At 45.7% G+C, this 21,887-nt stretch overlaps 1 protein-coding gene across 4 annotated transcripts in view; it reads left to right on the top strand.

The window, feature by feature from the left end:
- The window catches only part of C6 (complement C6), a 121,799-nt gene that overhangs the window by 41,351 nt on the left and 58,561 nt on the right, over positions 1-21,887 (top strand). For 3 of the 4 annotated variants that reach the window (XM_053289754.1, XM_053289756.1, XM_053289757.1), the window contains exons 3-4: positions 18,051-18,127; positions 19,562-19,743. In XM_053289754.1, the coding sequence (XP_053145729.1) occupies positions 19,598-19,743 (146 nt within the window). In that variant the 5' untranslated portion in view covers positions 18,051-18,127; positions 19,562-19,597. Of the gene's footprint in view, positions 1-18,017; positions 18,128-19,561; positions 19,744-21,887 lie in introns of those variants that run through there. The other variant, XM_053289755.1, reaches the window with a different exon arrangement.

The following is a 21,887-nucleotide window of genomic DNA, read 5'->3' as shown; positions in this document are numbered from 1 at the left end:
GTTGTCGTACAGCCTGGTTCTTTTTCATTAGAGACATTTTACAGTACCACAAGAGGGAGGAGTTACAACAGCACCGAGTTGTAGGAACTCTTCTTCTGTAGGATATGGGTTCCTACAATGCAAACAGTTTGCATTGTTAGGCCTCTTTCATTCAGTTAAAACATCTTAAGTCCCAAACAGACATGAGCAAGAACACCTACTATAGAATAGTCAATGTTCCCCACTGTAAAGCACATGATCATAGAACAAATCATAGATCATAGATCAGATGATGATCTTAGAACAAATCAATCCAGAATTTTCACTCAAGGCACAAATGACCAGGCTCAAACTATCATACCTTGGACACCTTATGCAAAGACCCAGCTTCTTTGAGAAGTCTGTAATGCTGGGAAAAGTGGAAGGAAAGAGAAGAAGAGGATGACCAGCAGCAAGGTGGATGGACTCGATTACGACAGCAATGAATGCACCACTGAGAGACCTTAAAGGCCAAGTTGAAGACAGATCATCCTGGAGAGAACCTATCTATGTGGTCACTAAGCATCAACTTGATGGCACTAATCAATCAATCAAACAGCAAATAGGAAGGATCAAATTTTGATTGGAACAGCAGCACTAGAGAAGGTATTTCACTCTTTCCACATCCACCCCTGATCTAAATCACTCCATGAAGTCTGGGGCAGTGGGAAAGACAGGCACAATACAGATATATGTATTTGTATTACTTGGGGCCTCATAGCAGCTTCGGAGGGCAATTTAGATTAGGGGAAGAACATGGTGAGGAAAAGTGAATCATTCCCTTCCCCATCCCCAGTGATTTATAATCTACAGCGGAGCCTCCACACAGCTGCCTTATCATGGAGAGAAAAGCCAGAGAAACCGATATTGCGTCTCCCATGCCATGTCCTTCCCTTTTGGACTCTTCATAGAAATGTTTCATAAGCATGTCTGTCTCTTTTAGAAAATGAGAATTCTCACAATGGAAGTGAGAACTGAAAGAGAAAGGAATGAAGGTTGCAAGCTAGGATAGGCAGCTGCATAATGTGTCCAATAACTTTGCATTTGTCTTTGACAGGGTCATAGGGAGCTTACCTGAAGTCCAGGCCCCCTACCCCACCACTGCCCGTGTGCATGCCAACCACACCCCTGAGTCAAGGTTAGATGGAAAGAGCATGGCCAGCACCTGGAAGGGTCCATGGAGCCCCACTCCTACTCCTTCCCAGCCAGAAAATGAAGTGCTTGGAGCTCTTGGAGCGAGGGAGAAAAGTCAGAAAGCACCCAGCCAGCAATAAAGCACCGAGTTGGAAAGAGCTGGAGAAGGGCTGTAGAGTTCCCCTTCTGGCTGCTGGCCATGTCCCCTGCATTGGTGTGCTGATACCAACACAAGGGGTGTGGCCAGCACTTGAAAGGGAGGGGGGCATGTGGCCCCTCTTCCACTTGTGAACAGAGCTCTGGTTGGGTGCTTGCTTTCTTCTCTCTCACTTCAAGCGATGGTGGGAAATAAAGCACTCTGTCGGTGCTTCATTTGCCGGTTGGAAAGGAATATGTGGTGGGCCACACTTCATGCTCCCAGCTGATTTGTTCACTGACGGGGGAGGACAAGGGGGTGCCCTGTGGAAGGGGGGCACTGTCCCCTCCCCTCCCCGGCAGCCTAGGGATATTTGTCCCCCCATGTCCCATGGTGGCCATGCCACTGAAATAAGTAAACTTATCTGAGTAACTGTATACCAATTATACTTCCATTTTAAAATTTTTATTGGCTTTTACAATAACTTTACAATCCAACTACATTCATTTATTTGATTAAGTAAATATTGACCCTCCGCTTATCTGTCTGTGCAGTTCACGTTAACTATACATATAAATCATTGCTGTGATAATTCAAAACATATGTACTCCACATTGCTACTCGATTTTACCCAACCCAGCCTGCTGTTATTACTATATTTCAAACCCTGCTGAAAGGTCCATATTAGAGAAATGGTTCCTTAAGTAAAGTAAAAATGGTTCCCAATCTTCTTTGAAACATTCCAAATTTTCATCCCTTATGAGTGCTGTAAGTTTTGCCATCTCGGCATATTCCAAAATTTTTATCAGCCAGTCTTCTTTTGAGGGCATTTTATTGTCTTTCCATTTCTGCGCATATACTATTCTAGCCACCGTGGTTGCATACACAAAAAATGTTCAGTTTCTTCTGGAGAATTCTCCTTGAGTTATTCCCAGCAGGAAGGATTCTGTCCTCTTAGGAAATGCCATTTTAAAAAATTTCTTCAGCTCATTATATATAATATCCCAAAAAGGCCTTTGCCTTCCCACATGACCACCACATATGAAAAAAAGTTCCTTCACATTGTCCACATTTCCAACATTTGTTTGAAACATTTTTATACATTATATCTAATTTTTTTGGTGTCAAATGCCACCTGTACATCATCCTCTATAATAATGCCCTAAGTGAGTGTCTGTGGCTTTAGAACGTTGGCGTCTGCGTCCCTGTCTCCCTGAGCTGTTCTGGGCCTGCGCAAAGCGCAGGCCCAGAACAGCCCAAGGGAGACAGGACCGCCGACATCAGGCAGCCATGCTGGCCGGTTCCATTGCTGTCACATCTGTCCACCCGGAGGAAAGGACACCAGGAAGGGAAAGACGGCGGGCGGGCAGCAATCTGGCCGGCGGGGGCGGCACTCTGGCGGCACTCTGGGAGGCGGGAGGGAAGACGGGGCCAAGGGGAAGACGGCGGGTGCGGGCGGCACTGATGGCGGCGGGGCCGGTACTCACCACCCGACCAGAAACACAGGCAACGACGGCACACCCTGCCTGAATATGTTGAGTGAGGACGAAGTAGGCGGAAGGAGACTTGGCAGAGAAGAGGAAATTGAAGCGGTACTCGGAGGTGTGGTAGAGTGCGTCTTTGCGGCTTCGTTTACGTCTGCTGCTTCGTATCCCCCTTTGAATCTACAGGGTTAACTAAATTACAGTGCCTGCCTGTGCTGCATCCACGTAAACCGCCTGGGTAGCTCAGGCAAATTGTCTCTGTGTTTCTCAAGATGGGTGCGCTATTCGTAGCACTGCGGGTATGCGAGACACTCAGGCAGGGGGCACGAGACGATGGGAAAGCAGACCAGCGAGGAGGATGGATGGTGCAAGCGACTGCCTGGAATTAATCCCGCGTTTGCTCACTCTCTTTGGCTGTTTCTCGCCCTCCTTCCTGATCTCTCTAGCTTGCCTTGCCAGGTTTGACCCGTTCACTAGGACTGAGATGCAAGGATGGAACTGTGAAGCATTTTGTGCCAAGGAGAAGCACCACAGAAATAATAAACTGGGGGCCACTGATTGGCAGCAAGTTCAAGATACAAAAACTGAGTTAGCAGATTTTCTGTCCATACCCTCCATGTCCTGTTTTCCTCCCAGAGAGAGAGGGGAAGGAGTGAGGGAGGGAGACAGGACAATAGAAAGATGGAAAGAAGGAAGGAAAGAAAAGAGAGAAAAGGGAAGGAAAAGGACAAAAGAAACAAGGAGGTAGGGAGGGAAAGTAGGAAAGAGAGAAGTGAGGAAGGAAGAAGAAAGAAGAAGGAGAAAGGAATGAGGGAGAGAGGGGGAAGGGGGGGAGGGAGGAGCACCCAGCCCCAAAGAGCAAGCCCGTTAAAGGGGGAAAAAGGAAAAGAGAAAGAAAACAGAAAGATGGGAGTGAGAAGAGGTGGAATAAAGGAAAGAGACGGAGAGGGAGAGAGAAGAAAGGAAGGAAAGGAAACCGAGAAAGAGGGAGAGAAAAGGAAGGAGTGAAAGAGAGAGAGAGAAAAAGAAAAATGGAATGGAGGGCAAAAGAGAGAGGGAGAAAGAATAAAGGAAACAACAACAACAACAAAAGGTACTAGCACCCGTTATTTTAACGGGCTTAAAAATACTAGTGTTATAATAATTTTCTTCTAAAGTATAACATGCAGTGAACTTTACATCAGTTTTCCATAATTTTTCCCAAGCAGCCATATCTATATTATGACCCACATCTTGAGCCCATTTTATCATAGTCGTTTTAACCACTTCATCTCTTGTCTCCTGCAAAAGCAACAACTTATACATCTTAGAGACTAATTTTTCATCATTTTCACACAACTCCTTCTCAAATCTCGACATTTGATCCTCAAATCCAACTTTAAGATCCTTCTTATAAATTTCATTTAGCTGATGGTACTGAAACCAGTTACTATACCAATTATACTTCCAACGGCAACCTTTCAATTAGTGCTCTATACCATTGCAATTCAGTTAGCATCACTCCTTGATACACAATGGCCATCATGTGATGCCAACACAACGTAATGAAACCTGAAGCAGCAGATCATACAACCATGTGTAATCAAGCAAGTGGTAGGTGCCATCCGTCGCTGGAAGACCATCCAAGAGGGCAGATTTGTGGCACACAAAAATTGAGGAACTGAAAAATGATCACCACCACCATGCCCCACCCAGTATTATAATGCCATTATACATACCTCAATTGTTCCTCCTCTCCCCCATCCTGGTGCTAAGACATATTGCCATCTCATGGCTTATGCCAGGTCTTTGTTTATAAATTGCATACATTACACAAATCAATAGTTATTCCCCTGCTGAATATTTACTTAGGATCTCCAACGGGGAACATCGCAGGGCTCTTTCAGCAGCTAGACTTAACGCCCTTCATACGGCGGTATTGGAAGGACGCTTCGGGAAGGTGCCCTATGATCAAAGATTATGCCCCTGCCAGAACGGTAAAGTGGAGACTACGGAACATTCGATGCTGAAATGTAGATTTTATACTGAATTAAGGGGAAAGCTTCTCTCCCCTCTATTAATTCATTACAATTCTAATTGCCCTTCTGATGGGGACAAGGTCCTTTTTCTGCTTGCTGCTAAGTCAGAGTATGTTTACAGGAGAGTAGCAAAATTTTTTTTTCATAGCAAGCAAGATTCGGTTTAGAGTGATTGAGGCATGAGATGTCGGGCTGCGCATTTAAGATTAACCGGTTTCATTTGAATGAAATTAGTCATGTATTCAGTATTTGAAGGTATTAATGTTTTATGTATTTTGCGTATTTTATTGTTGTTGTTGCTGTTGTTGTTTCTTTTTTTGTATTTATGCTGGCCTTGGGCTGAAATAAACAAATACATACATTACAAAGACATGGGAGGAGATGTGGGATATATATAATAATGGGAGCAGGGGTGTAGCTAGGGGAAAGGGGGATAATGAAGAAAATAGGGAGGGGTAGAGCTACAGGGCCCTCAGGAGCTGGGGCCCCGTGTTCTTTGAACCCCTTTACTCAATTATAGCTATGCCCCTAAATGGGAGGAGAGCTGGCCGTGTGGTAGCAAGCATGAATTGTCCCCTTTGCTAAGCAGGGTCCACCCTGATTTGCATTTGAATGGGAGACCACATGTGAGACTATATATTCCCCTTAGGAGATGGGACCCCTCCCTGGCATCTCCAAGACAGGGTTGAGAGAGACTTCTGCCTGTAACCCTGGAGAAGCCACTGCCAGTCTGTGTAGACAATACTGAGCTTGGTGGACCAATGGTCTGACTTGGTATATGGCAGCTTCCTATGTTGCTATGATTGTATATATTACAAATTATATTAGCACCAAGACAGGGTTTTTAGTACTGGCCTTGTGATCTGTCTACATTTAGAATATTTATGTCATTCTCGATCATAGTTGCATAACTTCAGCCCTCCAAGCAGATGTTGGACTACAACTCCCATAATCCCTAACAGTTCATCACTGTGGCTGGTGGGGATAGGAATTGTAGTCCCAAAATGGCTGGAGAGGCAAAGTTGTGCAATCCTTTCTGGACACCCCAGTCTCTACAAGGATGTTGTAGAGCTGGAGAAGGTAGACCCCTTCCCCACTGGTCCACAGGAACATCTTTGTAAAAGACCAACAATGCAGGCCGGACCTTAGGGCGGGGCGACCGGGGCAATCATCACCCTGGGCCCTGCACCTGGAGGGGCCCTGCCCAGGCCGGACCAGCACCACAGCAGGCACTGGCACCATGGCACACCTGCGGAGCGCCGTGCAGCTGCACCGCACAAGGGCACTGGCAGCCCCACGGCTTTACACTGAGGAAGCACAAAGCAGCTGCAGGCCCCTGCAGCAGCAATTCTGGTTGGGGGCGAGGGGGCTCGAGGAGAGTGGAGCGGTGAGAGAAGCCTGCTCTCCACTCGTTCAGCAGCCGCCGCCGCCGCCGCCACCTCAGCCTCTGACTGAGCCTGCCTGCCCTGGTGATGTGTTTGGGACACGCGCTGTGGCTGCTCTGCTCTGCCTCCCCTCCCCTCCTCTCTCACAGTCACTCAGTCAGTTGTGTGCCCGTGTGACTGTGCACACCGCTGTGCCTGCCTGGTGTGACCACATTGTAGCGCGCGCACACTCAGCCGGCAGGCACACTGAGGAGGCAAAAGGAGGAGGACGGCTGCTGGAGACGGAGACTGCTGCTGGAAGCCTGGGGAATGGGACTGCAGCAGCCGGAGACGGGATTCGCGTGCTGCTGGCCAGGGACAGGGAGACACTTCAGTGCTCCTCCTCCGAAGAAGAAGGGCTGTTGTTGTCTCTCTCTGTTTAATTAACTAGTCAGCGACTGAGCTTAGCTGGAAGCAAGAAACAACAACAAACCAGAAAAGCCACCAGGGTGCGACAGGAAAACTGGTGAGCTTTGTTAAAAGCCAGCATAGCCAGAGGAAATGTGTATTCTTTGCCTGAGAAATGCGTATTCCCTTGAGCCTGCCAACTCCCCCCTCCCCCGTTCCCTCTTGTCTGGGCTCTGATGCTCTCAGTTGTCTGTGCTGAAGACAGAAGAAAAGGCATACAAGATATATATAAATCTTCTAGTAAACTGCCTTTTTTGACCACCTTAAGAGTCTCAGCGGGGAAATGCTTGACTAACAAGCAGAAGGTTGCCGGTTCAAATCCCTGCTAGTACTATATCGGGCAGCAGTGACATAGGAAGATGTTGAAAGGCATCATCTCATACCATGTGGGAAGAGGCAATGGTAAACCCCTCCTGTGTTCTACCAAAGAAAACCACAGGGCTCTGTGGGCACCAGGAGTCAAAATCGACTTGAAGGCACATTTTACCTTTAAGCTGCCCTTTACTGAGTCAGAACATTGGTCCAGTCCAGCCATCTAACTATTGTCCACACAGACTGGTAGCAGCTTCTCCAAGGTTGCAGGCAGGCAGGTGTATGTCCTGCCAGTGGGAACACTGCTAACTATTCTCATATTTGAGTACATAGGGACATAGGAAACTGCCATATACTGAGTTAGACCATTGATCCATCTAGCTCAGTATTGTCTTCACAGACTGGCAGCGGCTTCTCCAAGGTTGCAGGCAGGAATCTCTCTCAGCCCTAACTTGGAGATGCCAGGGAGGGAACTTAAAACCTTCTGCTCTTCCCAGAGCGGCTTCATCCCCTGAGGGGAATATCTTGCAGTGCTCACCCATCAAGTCTCCCATTCTTATGCAACCAGGGCAGACCCTGCTTAGCTATGGGGACAAGTCATGCTTGTTACCACAAGACCAGCTCTCCTATACAGGAGAGTATAACACCATTTTAGACTACAGAAGTACAGTGTGATGATGCTTTTCAGGGCGCCTTCGCGTAGAGAGAGAGAGACCAGCAAGTGACTGAGACCAACAAGTCAGCTAGCCAGTCCAGCTGGTAAATCATGGATTCTCTATTATTGTCTCTCCACTCTCCTCTCCTCTCCTCTCCTCTCCTGTGGGCTGACTGGGGGACCTGGCTGGGGTCTTTGGGATTTTGAAAATGTTTGATGGGAATTGTGTTGGAATGCCAGTGTCTTACTCTTTGCCCGCATGCCTGCAAATTCAGTTGCTTTGGCTCCTTTGTGGTAGGGATGTGGGGGAAGAAGGAACAAGAGCAGCACTTCAGGTTCTGCAGTTTCTTTCCACACTAGGGCTCAGTTCCTTCCCTAATACGCCAGTAGTGTTGGAAGTGAAGGACTATACGCTGTCTCTTGTCTCAATGACATAGGAGGACAGACTAGTGAGTCAGAGGGCTAGGGGGTCTAGACATTGGTCATCCCTTCTCTACTGCTCTGACACTATCCCTTTGGAATGTAGATTGCTACTCTCAGGGACACTTCCTTCCTTCCAGCCACTTCCTTCCTCTCCCTTCTCTTCCCTTCCTTCTAGCTCCTCTCCCCTGCACCATGTGTGCAGAGATGCAGAATCCATCTGCATCCAGCTAGATAGATAGATTAGAGATCCTAACTCCTCACTTTCCTATCCAGAATGGAGTTCTCTAATAAATACCACTTATATTGATTTGAACTATGAACTGGCTCCAAGTTACTTTACTGTCAGCATACACACATGCCTAACTAAATTCCGCTGTGTTGTGCTGTGCACTCTACTATAATGAAAAAGGGTTTCTCTTACCAGAGAGAATTCCCAAGTAGCATACAGGATTTTGCTAACAATCCGTCACAGTGGCTTCTGGGCACTTTCCAGACTAGACCCTACAACGGGGTCAGGAGGTATCTCGGAAGTGTGCTTCCACACTTCCTGCGTCCTGACACCACAGTCCCTATGGGGTCAGCAGGGTGCCATTCACATTTCCAGTGCCTTCTTGTGAATTTAATCGCTGCAGAATATAGAGCTAGGACACCATACATCCAGCATGAAAAAGTTGCTGGTTTTGTGGGTTGTTAGTTGCTGCGAGACTGCTCCCCTGATGTTTATGTTCCGAATGCGACTTGCTCTAATGGAGGCATTTTGCTGCTGTTCCAGCAGCGAGTCTGGAAAGCGCCCTGGGGAGGGTAGTTTTTCAAAATTAAAATTAACCAAAAACTATCTAAGGACTACTATGTCTCAAAGGCTGAATGGACTGGCCATTCTCTCAACTGAGAAAGAATTAGCTTCAGCATTGTACTTCCATGGTCTGATGGCAGAATTTGCTGTAAGGAAGTCAAGGAAGGTAGATTTTGGAGTGAAGGAAGTGCTACACTGATCAACTCAAGTGGACATCTATCTTTGAGCAAAAAGCTGGAGGAAAGAAACTTGCTCTTTATGACTAGATGACTTTCCATCCATCAGCAGCCTTGCCAACATTTTGTTGCCAGAATGAAGGACACAAGTGGGTGGGGGGAGGTGTATGCAGTTGTAATCAAGAGCCTGAGTATCAATGACGTATATGTTATTGAATTATATGTTATTGAATAATGGCAGCAGTGTTATTATTTGGAACGTATTCCAGTTATAACACTTTTCAACCGAGAAGTTCCCAAAATAGCTTACATAGCAAAAGGAATACGATGGGCCTCCCCACTCCCCAGTATTTTACACATCATGGTGGTTTGTTCCATTGTTGTTTTTAATTGTGTGCAGATGTTTATTTGTAAGCTGTTCTGGTTGCCGTTACAGAAGCAACAGGAGAAGGGGAGGGAGCAGAGGGGAGGATCATCAAGTTCTTAAAACAAAATAAATAATGTTAAGAAGAAAGGCAGGCGTCAAAACCGTGCATCACCCAGAAACCTAAAAGCAGATCCCTATCTACCCTAACTATTCCCCAGAGCAAGGAGAGCCAACCTGGGACTCTCCATCTGCTGCTGGACTATCATAGCCATCATCCTGAGCCCCCCACAACAGCTGGAAAACAACATTTCATCCCTGAAATGGGGGACATCCTGCATAATGCGGGACAGTTGGCAACCCTGCCCTGGGAGATGGAGCCAACAAGACCTAGTTGCACCTCTGAGAATGTCATGTAGTGAACAATTTGATGCAGAGTTGTTTCCCCATGTCCTTTAAGGAGGGAGGGAGGACTGCATTAATTCTGCCTCCATACAGAAGTGTGGAGTGCCTTGTTCAAAACGATACCTGCCCTTGCAATAAATGTAATCATGTCGGGAATCCAAGTCTCTTCCTTCAAAATAAGATTCTTATTGCAAGAGAATTCAGTTTTGGAATAAAAGTTATGTATATGTCTAAAAATTTGTATCTTTGTGTGTGTGTTTTACATATCCTATATAATAAAAGGCTAAGTGAGTGGCCATGGCTTTGGAACGTTGGGGATCTGCGTCCCTGCCTCCCTGGGCTGTTCTGGGCCTGTGCGAAGCATAGGCCCAGAAGAGCCCAAGGGACACAGGACCTCAGACACCAGTGTCCCACAGCCACGGGCGGCCATTAGCCGGTGTGTGGCGGCGGGGGAAAGTGGCCGAGGCGGCGGTGGAGCCGCCGCCTCGGCCATGAGCTGCGGCACGGCGAGAGGAGGCCGAGGCAACCAGAAGCGGCCGCCCTGAAAAAGGCGAGGGCAATGGCGGCGGGGGAAGACCGAGACGGGGGACAGGGAAGCTGGGCGAGGTGGCGGCGAAGCCGCCAACGAGGCCCCCGCCCGCTCACAGCCGTCGCCGCCGCCTGCTCACCCGCCCTCCCAGCTGCCCAAAATGAAGCTGGGCGAGGTGGCGGCGAAGCCGCCAACGAGGCTCCCGCCCGCTCACAGCCGCCACCGCCGCCTGCTCACCCGCCCTCCCAGCTGCCCAAAATCACCTTCCCCGCTCCCCCCCCAAAAAGATTAAGGGCCAAAATGGCCCATGAGAAGGTTGCCGCCCCCGCCTATCGCCCTCCCAGCTGTTGAAGACCACCTTACCCGCTCCAGCCCGAGGGAAAAGAGAGGAGCTCACGAGCAGAGCTCCTCTCTGTGCTAAGTCACTGCTCAAACTGCCGCTATGGACGCAAAGGACGCCTATTGCGTCCATTGCGACAGTATAGGCAGCAGCTTAACACAGAGAATAGCTCTGTTTCCGAGTTCCTCTCTTCTCCTTCGGGCTGGAGCGGGTAAGGTGGGCTCCGGCAGTTGGGTGCGCGGGAGGGCGATAGGCGGGGGCGGCCACCTTCTCATGGGCCATTTTGGCCGTTATTCATCCACCCCCCCCCCAAAAAAAAAGTAAAAGCAAAATAAGGAAGAACAAAAACAGAGAACAACAACAAAACAAAAAACAAAAAGAGAGAGGGGACAAGGGTGGGGGGAAGAGACAGAAAGAGAGAGAGAGACAGAAAAGACGGGATAGAAAGCTAGCGCCCGTTATCATAACGGGCTTAAAAATACTAGTGATGTATATTAGATAAAAAATATTAACGGGGCCCCACACATGCTGACTCACCCCTAGCCCCGCACACCCCTAGGGATGGCCCTGCAACAATGTTTGGGCTTTTTAGGGGTGTATGAATTGCAGTACATCTCACTTTTCCCTTTACAAAAATATGCATGCTGTTTCCCGTCATGACAAAAGAAAACCAAAGTATAAGGGCTGATTTGGTGGATCAGAACAAGGTCTATTTAGTTGATAGCAACCTGGTAGATGCCTTCTAGGAGCTCAAAATCCTGCAGCATGATAGCAAGGGTCAGGGGCTGGATCATGGGGTCCTGGCCACCAATGAATGGCTCCGAGCCTCAAATACCACCAGTCAGTTCTTTCTTGAATGTTGGGGGGGGGGGCAGTTGCTTCTCCAGCAGCAACAATCCCTTCTTGGCGCTTTCCAGATTAGACCCTACAACAGGGTCAGGATGAATCTTGCAAGTGTGCTTCCACACTTCCTGCGTTGTGACACCATAGTCCCTACACGGACAGCAGGGTACCGTTCACATTTCCAATGCCTTGTTTCGAATTTAATCGGTGTGATATACAGTTAGGACATTGTATATCCAGTGTAAGAAAGTTGCTGTTTGGGGGGGTTGTTAGTTTCCACAAGACTACTCCCCTTGCTGTTTATGTTTCGAATGCGACTTGCCTGAACGGAGGCATTTTGCTGCTGTTGAGCAGCTAGTCTGGAAAGCACCCTCATCTCTGACTCCTCCATAAAAAGCGCTCTGCTGGGGACAAAAGAAATGCTTTAACCCCCAGTACAGCACTTACCCCCTCCAGTTCCCCTTTGGGGAGGAGTCAGACATAATTATTCTCAGGAGGGCATCATGGTTGAATTTAACGATAAAAATGGGGCTGTGAGCCCAGACCCCAGGCTTTCTCAGTATCTAGCAATGCCCTGCAAGGGTCTCATACAACTTCCAGGAAGTTCTCAGACTCCATCCCTGATAAACCACCAGGGAAAAGAACTAGGCATCCCACACTTTGCAGAAGCAACCAAGAAGTCTCCTTTTTGAATTTTGTGCAGATGTGAAACAGCTGGGAAAGTAGGGCATTCTTTCCCTCGGTCTTAACTATATGCAACATGTTACACGATTCTTGAAATGCACCCTTCAAATTGTCCTGGAAAGCAGGTTTTCAAATCTCAGGTTTTCAAATTGCACCTTTTCAGAACTGACTGACAATTTTTTCAGGCACTTCCCTGCCCGCCCATTCCTCAGCAATGAGATCGAAGGTAGTAGGATTTCTTCTAATTCTGCTCCAATCTTCGCAGGCAAGAGTTCCTTAAAACATTTTTCAAAGCAACTGGGGGGGGGGAGAAGCTCCAAAAATATATTTTCCTCTCCTGAAGATCGCTGGCCTGCTTATTTAAGGGGTGTGTGGATCTGTAGAACATGCTCCAATAACAATTAAGAAATGTTCCAGGAAACCATTCCATTGTTACTATGGTAAGCATGGTCTGGAAATAGGCTCAATATCCCTCTGTAAGTTTAATAATATTCCAGACATTCTGCTTTTTAAAAGCCACCTAGAAATATATAAACATCCTTTCTGAGCAGCACCACTAATCCTAAAATTCTGTTTAGGGATATCTCTCTCTCTCTCAAACTAAGTTGAGCAATAGCAACAGAAATAAACGGCTCCAAAATGTTTGCTTTGACGTTTGTCTGCAACACAGTCATAATTTCATGGTTTGGCAGTTTTGTTACTATATAGCAGTGAGCACACCCCATCCCAGGAGGTAGGCGCTGGCACAGCAAGAGAGATTCATCAGCACAAGGAAAACTTCACAAAACAACATATTTTGCTTGCATCTCTCAGTTCATCATTTATCAAGTGCTTAGTTTATAGGCTATGTTTATTGTCTGCTAGGGGTTACAGAGGACCACACAAACAACATATTTCATCACACTTTCTGAATTACTTCATATGTCTATATATCAAAGAACAGCAGTAACTCCGCAGGATACTGGCAGTACAATGATACCTTGGGCTAAAAAAACCGCTGGAGGGACCCTTTCAGCCTATGGGGGTCCTTTCTTATGCTGAACGTTGCAATTGCTGCCTTCCTCAAGCCAGCCTACTATCCAAAGGAGCTCTTCTCACAATCAGTGAGAAGATCTCCATGGAGGTCTGTGGGGATTGTGGGTTTACTCACCCTCCCTGCAGACAACCAAACTCTCTTCCGTAGGCGGGCTGATTGCCCGCCCAGAACGAACAGCTGCACTCCCGGCAGCTCCGGAGGTCAGAGTGCTGAGACATGCCTCCGTGTGTCGCGCTGCCCCCTGGAGCTTCAACAATGTACCACATGTGTGCATGCTGTATTATGGGGATTCCCCTCTCCCTCGAGTGTGAATAGCCTCAAAGCCTCTGTATCCCTCTTGTGGTTCACTGGCTCCCAAGATGTGGCATTTTTAAGGCCAGGAACTTTCCCAGACGGATGGCTTTACTACGACATGAAGTGACTAAAGCTAACCCATTTTGAGCACTGTACCAAAGTGCTATTATTTAAGGACACATATAATGCACAGTAACTGTGAATCATCAGGGGGAAAGCTAAATAATGCCATTGACTGTATGAACGGCACTTTCGGACAATGTCCCGACATCGCTGTAAATGATCAAACAGGACAAACCAGTGTAACTGGATTCAAAAGGAAGAACAATCTACAAATAATCCAATAATATTGCTATATAAATACAGTAATACCAAAGTTCACAATTGTATAATAGTACATTTATTATAAACTAAAAAAACAGATGTTGAAATCATAAAACCCATGATTAATCATCACTGAGACTTAATAGGCTTAAAAAACCATAAAATCTTACAAACTTCCTATGTGGTAGAATCTTATAGTTACTAGCAGGATTCTCCAAAGTCCAATCTCATCAATATCCAGAGTTGTACTAAGTTCTGAAAGGAAACAATCCATCAATGTAGGGAGGATAATGGGTATCCACAGAGTAGTCCATAATATCCAAATTATAACAAAGTTGTAATTAATAGTTCACCTATGCAAAAAGAAGACACAACACCCCATAAACTTTCTTGCTAATATTCAGGATAAAGAGTCTTCCGGTTTAGGTGCCGAAACGGCGACCAGCTTTCTCTTAGCGTTCTGCTAGAGAGGGGCTGAGGAAGGTTTTATGGAGGCTATTTCTCACCATAAACCTCCAAATTGGATCAAAGGCAGCAACTAGTTTACCCTCGATTCCCAGAAAAAGCCAGTGTCCTGACCTTGGAACAGTGATGCAAAAAGCTGATTCCATTGCGAAGCTGCCTGGCTGGAGAATGGACAGAATCTTCCTCAAGCAATCTACGTAAGTGAAAACTACGTGGACAGAGCTGTTAGGCATTGGATTTCTAAGAAGAAAAGATTATAAGTAGGAATGGGAATAACAGAAGTTCATCCAGAAAACATAGGTTGAATTTAATTGCTCTAATTATAACCACTGTTTGGAGAAGGCTGTGAAAGAAAGCTGGAGGCACTCTCTAGAAGAAAACAAGCTTAATAAGGATTAAATAATCCGCATAATCCACTTGTGGAATTCTCTGCCATGAGATGTGGTGGCAGCCAACAACCTGGATGGCTTTAAGAGGGGTTTGGATAACTTCATGGAGGAGAGGTCTATTGACGGCTACTAGTCGGAGGGCTGTGGGCCACCTCCAGCCTCAAAGGCAGGATGCCTCTGAATACCAGTTGCAGGGGAGTAACAGCAGGAGAGAGGGCACACCCTCATCTCCTGCCTGTGGCTTCCAGCAGCATCTGGTGGGCCACTGTGCGAAACAGGATGCTGGACTAGATAGGCCTTGGGCCTGATCCAGCAGGGCTGTTCTTATGTTCTTAACCACTTTAATAAAGGGAACAATACAGGAGCAATACTGATTTCCCCTGTGGAATATGTAAGTAAAGGGCAAGCAATGATGCACACACCTGCTCTGCTGGTGGCAGTCACTCCTCTCCTCCTCATGAACTGATCATCTGATGTTGCAATGTTCATTGCAACATCTACATTGTAAGTTGGGGAGCGGGAGTAGGAAAATAATAGGCATGAACAGGCAAATTGTGAGCAGTAGCCCATTGTATTCTATCTAGTAGTCTTTTATGTTTTGTGATTTTAGAAGTTTGTTCCAGTGGGGATCCTGTAGAGATGAGAGTGTAGGGGTGGAGTCAGAAAGAAAAGTGGTGGGGTGGGGGGAGAGAAGGAAAAAAATGTAGTTGTTTCTGAATAAAGTCTTGGTTAAACCAAGTTAAGACTACTTTGTGTTTATGATGGAAACAGCTATACAGCATAGCTTTGAGCTGCTTATCCTCTTGCTGGACTAGGACTGGGGAGACCCGAGTTCAAATTCCCATTCAGCCATGATGAAACTAGCTGAGTGACTCTGGGCCAGTCAGTTCTCTCTCAGCCTAACCTACTTCACAGGGTTGTTGTGAAAGAGAAACTCAAGTATGTAGTACACTGCTCTGGACTCCTTGGAGGAAGAGCAGGATATAAATGTAAAACAACAACAACAACACCTGTCTGTGTAAAATAACAACAACAACAACAACAACTTCCCAGTTAGTACCATTATGAATCCACCCTGCACACATACTCTTTGGTTTTATCTAACCAACAGTCTAGCTCAGCGATTCTAACCTTTGTCCAGGTGGTCTACGGAAAATCTTTACTACACTGCATTTAATTTGCTTCCTGGGCAGTTTCCAGATGGCAGATTACCATAGTACTTACTTCAAAGTACCTCAGGAGTGGTGGGTGTATGTTCACACATCAGGGGGTGCATTCACACACCCACCTACTCTAGGAAGCCATTGGCTAGAAGGGACCTGAAAAAGACCCGGGGGAGGGGCAAGCAGTATGAACAGGCCACAGGAAAAATTTGACACTGCATCAAAGCAACCCTATGCAAACACCCCCATAATTTTTATTTTTTCGGCTTCAGGCTGCAGCTTCTATGTGGCTTCTATGCAACTAATTATTAGTTGCATAATCCTGTGATTAAGCCTCCCAGCTGGGAAAGGCCCCAGTGAGCCAAGATAAAGTTCTTAACTACTCGGAGTATTTATTTTTTCTCTAATTTTTACTGAAGTCTTATGAAGATATATTATACAAATGGAGTGGGTCTGGGAGGTCTGTAGGTGCAAAAAGGTTAAGAACATCTCATCTAGCTGGAGAGGAGCAGAGCAAACCTTTTCCAGGTCTTTCTTTCCTGCAAAACTAGCTCAAGGGAAAGAGATTAGAGGAGGCACTAAATCCCAGAGAGAACATATGTGTTGCTCTGTAGCTTCATGGCACAGCTGGGGGTTGGGGAGACGAGCTGGTCTTGCAGTAGTGAGCATTGCCCCCTTTGCTAAGCAGAGTCTGCCCTGGTTTGCATTTGGATGGGTCACAACATGTTAGCACTGTCTGCTGTAAGATATTCCCGTTAGGGGATGGGGCTATTGCTCAGTGGAATGGTGTCTGCTTTGCATGCAGAAGGTCCCATGTTCAATCCCTGGCATCTCCGGGGGAAACTCCTGCCTGAAACCATAGAAAGCCACTGTTCAGTGTAGACCATATAGAAGAAGATGGGCCAATGGTCTGACTCAGTATAAAGCAGCTTCCACTGTTCCTCTGAGGTTGAACAGCCTTCCTTCTTTAAGAATAGCCACTTTAAGAGGTTTGTAGAATCCAACGGAAAGAGTTGTGGTATGCAAAGACAAGGTAGTGGGATGGAATCAGGAATAGTAATAGTTTAATGAAATAGATATTCTGTATCTAGAGGCAAGTGCAGACTGTCTTTCAGTGCTCTTGCTGCTGGCTGTTTGTTAGCCCCACCTCTGCTCCAGGACCGGAATTCAAGTAACTAAAGCCTTATTCAAAAGCTGGCCTGGATCAAGGAATGGGTTAACCAAAAACACCACAAGGTATAGGACAACAATTAAGCCTAGTATGATTATATAACTCAACCACCTCTGCCTTACTCTTGATTGCTTGCATAGCTCAGCTACAGAGAAGCATGCAGCTGTACATATTCAAAATGTCCATTCTCTGTATGGCAGTGGATTTGCAATTACATGGGGAGAGATGTTGGGACAATGGGAAAGGAAAAGGCTGTCCCTGATGGAGAAGTTCAGCAGGGCTGGTGCATTTTGCAGGCCATCTACTGAGTATATACAGCAGAGCAACCACAGATCTAGAAAATAAGGGTGTATCACCCCAGATAGTCCAGGACATGAATGACAATATTCTGGCCAATCAGTAGCTGACATTGGAAGCTGTTTTTTGTAGTTCGTTACTTAGAGATTATGTAAACAGTAGCTCTGAAGCTGTACTTTGGAGTCCAAATCATCTGCTGGTTGGCTGGCATAGTGGTGATTCTCTTATATTTTGCAGGGGGATAACTGTTCTTATTCCACTCCCAGCACAGTGTTCCTCCGGTGGTTGTTCCTGGTGTCTGCTTTATATTCCCTTTTAGATTGTGATCCCTTTTGGGACAAGGAACCATTAAAAAAATTATGAGTGTGCGCACATGCCCACTCACACAACCATGCATACCCAGGTCAGAGGCTGTACCCAGGTCTATATGGTTGTGTGAATGGGACTATTATTTATTATTTATTTTTCTTTGTAAACTGCTTTGAACACTTTTGTTGAAAAGCAGTATATAATTATTTGTAGCAGCAACAGCAGTTTTACTGAGGTACAAGTGTTTTTAATTAGTTATGTGACCCACTCCTAAACACATTTACTCAGAGGTAAGCCCCAGTTATTTCAGAGAGACTTCCTTCTGCAGCAAGCATATTTTGGACTGCATACACAGTTACATTTTAACTGAAAATAAACAAAACTCTTGAGTTGCACCATCACTGTATGCCTCTTGTTCTGATGGGCTAAGATTAACACTTCACTTCATATTGACAGATTTTGCCAAAGTGATTCACTCTACATATGGCTGTCTTATATGAAATATATTTTCACATTGCACAAAAACTGCAGGGGTAAGTTTTTATTATTCTTATAAGTGTAACTTTTCCTGTGCTTGCAGAACATATATAGCATAACTCTAGCAATTTTGGGGGTATTTAATGTGGCTTTTCTAAAATATAAAAAATAAATTAACCAATTAAGGAATGAACCAAATAATGCCCTTTTGGAGGTGTGGCGAATCAATATTGGTTTAAAAACAGAGAAAGAAGTATACGAACAAGATAAGTTGTTATTCTAGTTCAACAACTAATGAATAATTCTCTTTCCCTGCACCTCCAAGTAAGTATTTAAAGGTGTTTTGTAACAAAGGAGAGCTTGATAGGTTTATTTCTGTTTCCAGAGCTAATAACTAAGATCTTGGTTTACAACAGTATTTGGTTGTAATTGTAGTTGGTTGGGGAAAAGGAGTTTGGATAAGGAGAAAAAAGCAAGACTCCAGAATGGCAGTCTTAAAAAGAGGTATCAGACCTTTTACCATGTTGTATGTTAAAAAGAATTGTGGTGTTACTTACTTGTGCTTTTAATCTTTTGTTAGCTTCTTTGGGTCTTATTAGGGAAAGGTGGAATAAAACTTTAAAAACAATTTTAAAAGCCCGCTTTGTTCATGTTCTAGTTGCCACTTTTTTTTGCCTCTGTGGTTTTAACAATAGTATTTCTGTGGTTTTAACAGTCGCTTGTCAGCCAGAAATCAAGCCGGTGAAGCTTTTACTATGGTAATGCTGAGATAGGTGTTAGCAGTGAGAGGAGGGATAAAGATTTATTAATTAAAGGGTTAATTTCTCTATCTGGAGCTGCTGCTGAAGTTCCAGGAACAAGTGGGGCGGGGGGGGGGGGGGGAGTTGTAATCCTAACAGACAAAGGCCAAATGTTTGCAATGAGGTGAAATTTGTGAGGAAATGCTGTAAAATATTGTGAAAACTAAGTCTATTGGTGAACAGTTGCTAATGATGAATGTTAAAAAAGAAAGAAAGAAAAGCCGGGGTGTAGCTATAATTGAGAGGATGGGTTCAAAGAACTCAGGGGCCCCCCAGCTCCCGAGAGCCCCCCAACTCCATCCCTCTTTTCTTCATTATCTCCCTTACTCCAAGGGACCACCAGGGAGAGGGGTGAACACCCCTCACCCCCATGCCACTTTCAAAGCAAGGATCAATTTTGGAAAGGGGCTGGCACCCTCAAGGGTGTGGGTCATGGCAGCATTTGGCACCCCAACTCAGGTGCCACAATATCTTGGGCTCAACCTGTTCCGAGAGTTGCACATCAACAGCTTTGGGGCCCCATCATGATTTCATTATTCTTTTTCAACCGTGATCACAGTTCGATTCATCCTTTAGTCACTCACTGCAGCACACTGGACTGTAGGTAGCCTAGCTCTGAACTTGACATGTTAGAAAAATGGATGTTCAACTGTTCTAATTGAAGCTATTTCGGCCTTGCCTCCTTTGTAGATTTCATTGACTCTGCCCAGCTCCGTGCCTTTCACTATGGACAAAAAAATTAATTTGCTGCTCCTTATCCTGCTGCATGCCACAATTGAGAGCACAGAGGGATGCTACTGTGACCATTATCCATGGACTCCCTGGTCCAGCTGTTCAAGGACTTGCAATTATGGGACTCAAAGCAGGCATAGGTAGGAGAGAAATGCCATATTGATTTCAAACAGATACGTTTTTATCTTTCAGGTTTCCACTAAGAATACCTCTCCTTCAGGGTGTTTTTTTAAAGAGTCCCCCATTCCAACTATATTTGATTAAAGGACCCTTCTATAACATGTTGCCCATGTGTAGTGCCTATTTTATATTGTAATCCAAATATTATTACACTGTGACGAGATCATGCAAGCGGGAAGGGTACACTAAGGAGGCTTCTGAAATTCTCTTAACCTGAATTCATCCTTGGAGTCTCAAATTACCTGGTCTTATTTCTGAAGTGGAATCAATGTATTAGATTCCCCCCCCCTTTTAATTTCCAAACTTGTATAGAGCACTGTACATGCACAATATGGTGCAGCTTTTGACTCTTCACTTTATTCCTGCTTCTCTCTCTCTCTCCCACACACACCCCTAAGGAACAAACAAACCAACACACGGAGAATCTGGCTGTCCATGTGCACAACTAAGTTCCAATGGGGTAGAAACATGGGGATGGAAAGTTGCAGGGAAGTAACAGCAGGAGAGAGGGCATGCACATACCTCTTGCCTGTGAGCTCCCAGAGGCATCTGGTGAGCCACTGTGTGAAACAGGATGCTGGTCTAGATGGGCCTTGTGCCTGGTCCAGCAGGGCTATTCTTATGTTCTTAAGACACAATACAAGGAAGGAGCATGGGTGTAGGGAAGGGGGAATATGCAGGAACAGAGCACCGGTACTTCTCAGCTTCTCTGGCTGTCAGGGTGGGCATGTGTGTGTGATGAGACACGTTGGGGGTCTCTGTATGGCCAAAATGTATGCAGTATATAAGTGCTCCGGTAACTAATACATTATAAATTTTCTGCAACCTTTGCTCCTTGCCATCAATCTGGAGACTCCTAGATTCCAGGCAAGCAGTGAAGGCAATCCTGGTAGGCTACAAATATGTCTTTAGGAGCAAACTATACACTCAAATGCATCAAATGATGGACTGACAGCTTTTAAGAATGAAAAGCTGCTTTGGGTGGGGTGTGTTTGAGCAGAAGAGTAGCAGGGGTGGTGGTGCTTTCCCCATTTATTTTTCTGCTCCAGATTGTACCCACAAACTGTTTCTTCCCCACAACAGTAAAATCACATTTGCAGAGTTAAGCAGAGGCGTAACTATAGGGGGGGCAGGGGGGGCACGTGCCCCGGGCACCATCTTTTCTGGTCACGTGGGGGGCGCCGCCATGACCAAATTTTTTTTAATTTTTAATTTTTTTTTGTTAATACAAATGTTTCCTGCTCAGTGCAGCAGTGCTGCAGCAGTCAAGGGAGTGTGTCGGTGCCCCCTTCCCCACGAGCCGTCCCTTCCGCGCCGCCTGCGGCCCCCCCCCCATTGCTTTGCTGGCACCTGGCAGCCAGTCAGTGGCCTGGCTTGGTGGTGGCGGCGGGCGCTTGTGAGGAAAAACCTAAGTATAATGTAGTATGTTGGCGGGGGCGGGGGGGCGGGGGGCGCCATTTCAGTGCTTGCCCCGGGTGCCGTTTTCCCTAGTTATGCCTCTGGAGTTAAGTATGCATCTGGAGTGCTTTTCATTAATAAAAATAGCCTTCCGGATTTTATTATTTGTGTTTACATGTAGTTTGTCCTTAATTTGCCAATTTGTATCTTTCCCCCTATTGCCATCTTCCCCAGAATATGGGCATATCCAAACTGCTTCATCAAAATTGTTGAACCAGGCAAATGTTTCCAATCACCATCCCTTAACATAAGAACACAAGAAGAGTCATCATCATCATACTTTATTTACGGTCTTTGACCAAAAAAGAAATAAAAATCTTTACATAGTTAAAAGGAAAAATATTAATAGAAAGTCAGTTACACATAAATGGCTAGCAGCTTTTGATTAATAATAATTACACGTAAAAATAAAATAACGGCATTGGTAAGGCGTAAGTGTATAGGCATAATTTAAAATTAACAGTAAGGAACCCAAAGCTGTATTCTATTCTTTTGAAGTTCTTAATCTGGTGACCACATAACAGAATTTAGCCACAACGTATGAAATTGTGAACAGCTCATGTAGAAGTACTTTTTCACACAGCGCATAATTAATCTGTGGAATTCTTTGCCATGAGATGTGGTAATGGCCACCAGCTTGAATGAC

This window comes from Hemicordylus capensis, chromosome 2 (genome assembly GCF_027244095.1).
Source record: "Hemicordylus capensis ecotype Gifberg chromosome 2, rHemCap1.1.pri, whole genome shotgun sequence".
NCBI classification, from domain to species: domain Eukaryota; kingdom Metazoa; phylum Chordata; class Lepidosauria; order Squamata; family Cordylidae; genus Hemicordylus; species Hemicordylus capensis.
This window is presented reverse-complemented; position numbering and strand designations above follow the sequence as displayed.